The sequence below is a fragment of the Triticum aestivum genome, chromosome 2B (genome assembly GCF_018294505.1).
Source record: "Triticum aestivum cultivar Chinese Spring chromosome 2B, IWGSC CS RefSeq v2.1, whole genome shotgun sequence".
NCBI lineage: Eukaryota > Viridiplantae > Streptophyta > Magnoliopsida > Poales > Poaceae > Triticum > Triticum aestivum.
The window spans coordinates 704394526-704402403 of record NC_057798.1 but is presented as its reverse complement, the minus strand read 5'-3'; the positions used below and the strand labels follow the sequence as shown (position 1 = coordinate 704402403).

The following is a 7878-nucleotide window of genomic DNA, read 5'->3' as shown; positions in this document are numbered from 1 at the left end:
GCGACGCCATGTCACTGTGAAGGTGTTCAACACGACTATGTGTCGCATGCGCTACCAGGACGACGATGATGTCAGTATGTTCTGCCTCTTCTTACTCTACATTTGGCTTTGTCTCACATCGATTGTTAACGGTCATTATTGCATTTGGTCAGGAAATGGGCTGCAGCAAAAGTAGCAGCGAGGATGATCCGAAATGGAGTGGGGAAGAAGAGGAGCATAGTGGGGATGAGGAGGTGCAGGCTGACGATGGGCAACAGATGGTGGTGGCTGAGGATGACCTAGCGATGGTGCTGCCTGAAGATGGCTTCGCGATGGTGGTGGTGCCTAACAATGAGCTCGCAATGGTGGTGGCACCGGTGATCCCACATCCAGGCGACATGACCATGCCAATTGTGGTAGAAGACTACATCCCACTGCCTCCACTGCCTCGCCGCTCTTGGCGCATCAGGATGAGGAAGGAGAAGGAGAAGAGGAAGGAGGAGTGAACTATGTCAGGTATGTCAGATCTCCAAAAAGATCTATATATACTTAGCTTTGTTTCCTCCGAAATGACATAAGTTAGCTCTAATATGCTAAGTTATCTCTAATATGCTTAGTTTCCTAGGTTTGCATAATAACCTTGCTAACCTCATAACTGTCATATACTTAGCTTGTTGTCCTCTAAAATGACACAATAAGCTTAGTTAGGTCAAAAATGGCATAATTAGCTACTTAAGCTCAAAAATGGCATTTTTCTTCTTATTTAGCCTATTTAGTCCATTTATGACATAATTTAGCCTATTTAGTCCACAAATGACATAATAAGATGAAGAAAATCAAAGAATAGGAAGAAGAAGAAGAAAGTCTTCTTCTTCTTCTTCTTCTACTAGTTTTCTTCTTCTTCTCCAAAATGAAGTTAGCTCTAAGTTATCTCTAATATGCTTAGTTACCTAGGTTAGTTCACTCAAAAATGGCATAAGTAGCTAGGTTAGCTCCATTTTACCTAAGTATGCTAACTTCTCCTTCTTCCTCTTCTTCTTCTTCATTTTCTTCTTCTTCTTCTGATTCTAGTCTTCTTCTTCTAACTTTCTTGTTTTCCATTTTGCAGATTTAATTCACTATATGGAAGCTTGCATGGATGGATTGCTTGTCTCCCTGTTCTTCTTTTCGTTTGTATCGATGAAAAATGTGGAACTTGTTATATGGATGCATGGAACAATGTGTTGGATGAACATTGTGATATTACTGTAATATGTATGGATGGAACTGTGTTTCTTATGTATGTATGTTGTCATGGGTAGAGCTATGTGTTGGATACATCATATGTCTGTTGTGCCTGTGAAAAAAATGTATATCTGTGTGTGAATTCCTGTGAAATTAAAAAGATATAAATAAAAACAGGGGATATATAGCTTCTTTGCCGTCTGCTAGCGGATGGCAAAGAGGACATGTGGCAGCCACCTGTATAAACTGGGAACACTGGCTGCCTATTTGGTCACTTTGCCGTTCGCTGGCAGACGGCATAGCTGGCCACGTGGCAGCTTCCCAGTGATGGCCTAGCTGAGCTTTTTGTCGTCTGTCAGCGGACGGCAAAGAGCGCCGTTAACCCCCTAACGGCTCTCACCCCACCCCACTGTCGTCCGTTCTCTTTGTCGTCTGCTTGCCTCGGATGGCGGACGGCACAATCCTTTGCCGTCCGTTTCTAAGAAGCGGACGGCAAAGAAGGCCTTTGCTGGCACGTGTTCAGACAGACAGTTTGTCGTCCGCTGGCTGACGGCAAAAGAGTTTGCCATCCGGGATCTGTGCCTTTGCCGTCTGCCATGACGGACGGCAAAGAAGCTGATTCCAGTAATGACCACTTGGCATGGTTTAAAAGAGAAATGTTGAGAAGGAAATGAACAAATGACCACCAAGTCGAATTTTATAAGTAGGAAGGATATTGTTTATCTAAAATTTAAACTGATTATGGCTAATGAAGAGTGTGTCATGCCTAACTCTATAACAGCTTTATTCCGCAAAAAAAACTCTATAACAACTTTAGCAATACCAAAAATTTGGCCTTTCTCCAACTTGCCCCAACCCTCAATAATTGAGCATTAATGGATTAATTGTGTAATTCATACATCATACTAGGAATTATATATATACATATATATATATAACTCATTTGCATTGTTGAGACATATAGTCAGACACAACATATTCTGCTGCATATATAGATTGGACTCTTATAGATAATGCCCCCGCCCAGGGGCCTTATCACGCTAGCTTAGAGCATCTCCAACCAGACTTACTTAATTTGACCCCATGTATGTCTGAGGACGCATCGGTGGATAGGAGCGGCTCAAGAGAGCTCCTATTGGACGCTCTTTGCGTCAAATTGGTGGCCAGACGCACAGGTGCAGCTCGACTGGGCCGGCCCATGAAGCTTCACCGCGGGACAAAAAATGGCAAAAAGAGAAGTCAGGCGCGACAAGGATTCGAACTTGCAACCAAGTGCGAGCGACCGCGGACACGTCGCCAGCAGACTAGACTAGCACAGTTGGTTAAAGTGCAGCGCATGTTTTAAAGAACTAAACCTGGCTTGTGCACTGTAGCAAACAGGAAACGATTGCTGTAGTGAACCCAAAATTACTTGTTGTATTGATTTGTTTTAAAGTATAGTTTCTTCGAATGTGTCTCTTTAAAAAAGTGCGCACATTTTTTGAATTCATGAAAAAATAGAGACAAGAAAGTTTTTCGAATATGTGAACAAAAAAATTGAAAAGTCAGAAATTGTTTTTGTGATAACGTGAACAATTTTTTGAATTTGTTAACAAATTATGAAATTCCGAACAAATTTGAAACCGTGTCAACAAATTATGAAATTCTAAAGAAATTAGTAACCGTGAACATTTTTTGAATTTGTGAACAAATAATGAAATTCCAAACAAATTTGAAACCACGAACATTTTTTGAATTTGTGAACAAAAAATTGAAAAATGGAATATTTCGTGATATTCTGAAGAAAAATTCAAACAGGGAACATTTTTTGAACTGGTGAACAAAAAAATTAAAAATGGAAAATTTCGTGAAAGTATGAACACAAGTTTATAACCACAAACATTTTTCAAAATTCTTGAACATTTTTAAAATGTCTATCCAAATTTTGAAACGTGAACATTTTTTGAAAATGCGAATAATTTTTTGAAAAACACGAACAATTTTCGAAAATTGGGAACAAATGTGAAATCCAAAACTATTTTGAAAATTTGAACAAATTTGAAAACACGAACATTTTTTGAAAATCACGAGCAAATTTTGAAAAAGGGAACAAATGTGAAATTCCAAAACTTTTTGAAAATATGAACAAATTTGAAAACACGAACATTTTCTGAAAATCATGAACAAATTTTGAAACACCGGACACATTTTGAAACATGAACAAATTTTGTACATTTTTTGAAAAGCACGGAATGTTATTTGAAACCTGAACAAAAAAATCAAACATGTTTTATAAAAAGCCGAATAAAGTATGAAATATATTGAACTTTTTTGAAGTTGCGATATTTCTAAAACAAAAATAAAAGAAAGAAAGAAACAGGAAAACAAAAAATGAAAAAACGTGAAAGAAAGAAACATATAATAGCAGACCTCTTTGCACTTATAGAACACTAGTGTTGTTATGGTCGAGTGGTTATACTCAAATCTCTAGAAGTGGGAGGTTTGAGGTCCAAATCCTCCCTCTCTTCACTTTTTTTAGCAATTTTCATCTATATGATGCATCCGACATGGGCCGGCCCACGAACGGTCAAGGGGTGTGCGGCAGGTCGGCATTTTGCCGCAAAATCCGGCGGATAGGGAATTCTGTAGCGATTTTCATCTGTATGATGCATCCGACACGGGCCGGCCCACGAACGGTCAAGGTTTTGCGGCAGGTCGGCATTTTGCCGCAAAATGCGGCGGATAGGGAATTCCGCGGCTCAACCCCCATTTGTCCGCTCGGGTAACAATGCTCCTCATTTACGAACCCTCAAATCCATACAAAGTTATGGAACATCGATCAACATATATGTAGCATACATAGGACATAGTTCAAACATCGGATGACATAGGACAACAAAAGTTCAACAACGGCGTCATATACTACAACAAAGACAACAAACATCTCGTCCGATTCTGGAGGCATGCCGGCGAGGGCACGGGCGGCCCAAGTTTGTTGCTTCACGAGGATGTGGGCATGGGCTTCCCCCACGCCCTGTTCTTCGCGGTGCAGCACGGTCCAACTCTTACGCTGCCTTCAACTGCTAGTTCCGACTCCTACGCTGCCTTCAACCGCTAGTTCCCTGACATCAGGGGCGGAGCCAGGATGAAAACCAAGAGGGGGCAAAGATGTATATGTAATTTTTTCCGAAATATATATCGAACTAATGGCTAAATAATTAAAAAAAAAACCACACAACCATGCATTTAATGTGTAAGAAGCAAAATCACACACTTTCTTATAAGATAATGTTATCACACACATAATTAATTAATTATGATAAGTTCATTGCCAAAGTAAGAGTAAACTAACCACTTGAGGCACAATAACTTGAATATGTCTTTCCTTTTTGTTGGTATGCCCCTCATTTCTAGCCTTCAAGCCGCATGAAGAAGAAATATGTTTGAATATAGAGAGCATATAAACATTGACAGATAAACACCTCTCCATTAGCTTTCCTGTCAATGCCGAATAGTTTAAGGTTAAATAAATTGAGACCGTGAAGGAAGAATATTACTATAGATTTTATTTTACTCCCATGTGTTCAAACTTATCCATATGGAATTATCACGGGAACCTAGATTCAATCAACCTAATTACCAATTTGTACATTATAATTTATACATATGGATATTTGATACAATTCACTACCTCTTTGACATGGAAATCAGAATAAAATAATAATGGGGAAATTAGAAAGAAAAGAAGAGAGCTAAACCTTGGGCTTACCTTGATTGAATGATTGATTAGTACGGCTTCTACCTTGGGGATGGCGCATGGCGGGCCGGCTGGCTGGCGTGCGCAGTGCAGATCGAGGCTGATCGCCAAAGGGGCGAGGTGTATGTGCAGCCTAGAGCCACAGGCGGCGGCGCGGCGGTTACGGCTTGTAAAGGCGTCATGCGAGCACAGGCGACGAACACATCTGAAACTCCGAAAGACCTCGTACGTTTCTAGCAAATCGAGGATGGGCTCCTGGGCTTATAACCCTGTGTAATTTTCATAGACGGGCTTTCAACATACAGCAGGGGGAAAAAAGGAAGTGGGGGCAAATAGCTTGGGCTGAGTGGGGGCAGCTCTGTATATTCTGGCCTGGTACACGTAAGCTGAAAAAAAGGAGTGGGGGCATTCGCCCCCACAAGCTTGTACGTGCATTCGCCCCTGCCTGACATCCAAGGACTCGGACACGCGCTCGCATCCGAGTCCTTGACGTCATCATTGGGCTTCTTTCTTCACGTGAAAATCGACTGACCCAAATTCTAAACTAGGGAGATTTTATATAACGTATTGTGTGTAAATAAAAAGTGTCACATGCGTGCAGTGGACGCGACCGGTCGATTCATCGTACGGTCCCCAGCGCCCAACCACCCTCATGCACATGCATGCATGCATGCCCCGCTAGCTACGTAGTACTGCGCATGCACGCACCACCGTCCGCCACCCAGCAGTGCAATGCTGCAGGAACACCTTATCTTTTTCTTCTTCTTCTTGCCAGCTCTCACCAGCCGGCTATTTATACCCCGCTCCACGGAGTTCCATTCCATCTCCACCACCACCACACAAGCCAATCAAGCTCTCTGCTCCTTCCCAGCTCCATTTCCAGCAAGGAAGCTGAAGCACTAGATCCTCGATGGCTCGCGTGGCACTGCTCGCCGTGTTCAGCGTGCTCGCCGCACTGGCGGTGGCGGAAATGGCGTCTGGGGCGGTGACCTGCAGCGACGTGACGTCCGCCATCGCGCCGTGCATGTCCTACGCGACGGGGCAAGCATCGTCACCCTCGGCGGGGTGCTGCAGCGGGGTGAGGACCCTGAACGGTAAGGCGTCCACCTCGGCAGACCGGCAGGCGGCGTGCCGCTGCCTCAAGAACCTGGCGGGGTCGTTCAATGGCATCAGCATGGGTAACGCCGCCAACATCCCCGGCAAGTGCGGCGTCTCCGTCTCTTTCCCCATCAACAACAACGTCAACTGCAACAAGTACATCCTCCACTCCTAACTTGAAAGATTATATTCTAAGTACTCGTTAGCCATTTAATCTTAATTTGTAAGTATAAATAGTAAGACTAATCGTTGAGCTTTTGTGTCTGTGTGTTTGCAGCCTTCATTAAGTTATCTACGAGCATCATCATCACACCAGGCTTAGCTAGCCGACTCGGTGTCTACTGTTGCTGCTCTCTGCGTCTGTTCATTGTTGTTTTCTGCATGTGTTCCACCTCCATCTGTTGTCCTTGTTTCAGATCGAGCAGATTACTGATCGAATCATCAATAAAATAATGTGATGAGCTTAAGTTTTTATGACATTCGCTGTTATAAAAAATGATTATAAACTAGTTTCTTGCCCGCATGTTGCTGCTGCAAATTTTAGCAAGTGTTTTTTTTTGAAACGAGGCAAAAGATTTGCCATTTTCATTGATTAAGAAGGAGTGAGAGTTGCCCGGTTAATTGACGGAAAACCGGGCTAAAACCGATACAATCCAACCCATATAACATGGGTACCACCGGCCAACCTGGCCACCGACATGGGATCATAGAGCTACAAAGACAGCTGCACTGAAACCATGACGACACATGCCAACAGATGGCCACACGCGCGAACAGCTGACAGCTCTGACTCTGACGGCGATCATCACAAGGGAATATGCAGGACTTGCGCCGACCGTGCCTGCCGTAGCCGACCACCGAGCGCCTGTCATCGTCACCGCATGGATAACTCCACCGCAGCTCCGACTTCAAAGCAACCAAGCAACCAACGGAAGAGCACCTCGGACACGCCGGGAAGATCCGACTACCCAAGCCCGAGCCGCGACCAAAGCTCCTCTCGACGCCATTATCGTTGCCAAACAGAAATCAGCGCCCCCGAGATGGCCGCCTCAGCAAACTACGCGGCGAAGATGCCGCAAACGACGCGGCTAAGATGCCGCCATCCACTGGTCTCCAGGTTGTGGCCGGCTCCGAGACGATGCCCCCAAGGAGGAAGAAGACGTGAAGGCGCCTTCATCGCCCGATCTCGAAGATCTGAGGTTTCCCTCCAAAGCCAAGGCCGCGGGGAGGGGGGAGGAGCACCACACATCAGCAACGCTTCCAAGAAAGAGCACGACGCCCACGGGTGTCGCCGTCGCCAGATCCGGCAGAGGCCGGACATAGGATTTCTCCCGGAGATTCTCAACCACCACATGCCCGCACCAACACAGCCAACGAACCCCATCCTGCCGAGGCCGACCTCGAACTGGTCGTGGGATCCCGAGACCCACCACGCCCAGATGCGCGCACCACCCCCTAGCCGAAGCCGCTTCCACCAAATTCGGGGCCGCCGCCCCGGCAGCCACCACCATGCCGGGCTGGCAAACTGGCCAGCACCACAGCACCAAGCCGGGAGGGGGGGCCGCCACCCCGCCCCAACCCGCCGAGCAGGGCTGCCGGGCCGAAGCCGGAGCACCCCACTGCAGCCGCATCACCGCCGGGAGGAGCCTCGTCAAGCAGCCAGGAGCCACCGTCCGCATGCCCACTCGCCGGATCCACGCGCCAGGAGCCGCCGGAGCGCCGCCAATCGCCATGCCGTCCCCGCCAGATCCCGTCGAGGTGCATCAAGGCCACACCCGACGCACGCGCCGCCATGCCCCTCGCCGCGCCAGCACCACCTGGCCGCGCCCGCCCGCGCACCG

The 7878-nt window shown here is 46.1% G+C and overlaps 1 protein-coding gene and 1 long non-coding RNA gene across 2 annotated transcripts; one reads left to right on the top strand and one right to left on the bottom strand.

Moving 5' to 3' along the window:
• Positions 1-3982: 3982 nt before the first annotated feature.
• On the bottom strand, positions 3983-5180 carry LOC123042206 (uncharacterized). Its single transcript, XR_006418728.1, has 3 exons — positions 4952-5180; positions 4535-4680; positions 3983-4304 (listed from the first exon to the last, which is right to left on the bottom strand). It is a non-coding gene; the product is annotated as an uncharacterized lncRNA (long non-coding RNA).
• A 574-nt stretch (positions 5181-5754) lies between these two features.
• Positions 5755-6514, top strand: LOC123042205 (non-specific lipid-transfer protein 3-like). The gene is made up of 2 exons (XM_044464708.1): positions 5755-6193; positions 6315-6514. Exons 1-2 carry the CDS (start codon positions 5850-5852, stop codon positions 6322-6324), a joined length of 354 nt encoding a protein of 117 aa, XP_044320643.1. The 5' UTR covers positions 5755-5849; the 3' UTR covers positions 6325-6514.
• The last annotated feature ends 1364 nt before the right edge of the window (positions 6515-7878 follow it).

Bases quoted from the DNA above. Each gene is read 5' to 3' on its own strand.
- LOC123042205 (XM_044464708.1), top strand. From the start codon at position 5,850: ATGGCTCGCGTGGCACTGCTCGCCGTGTTCAGCGTGCTCGCCGCACTG.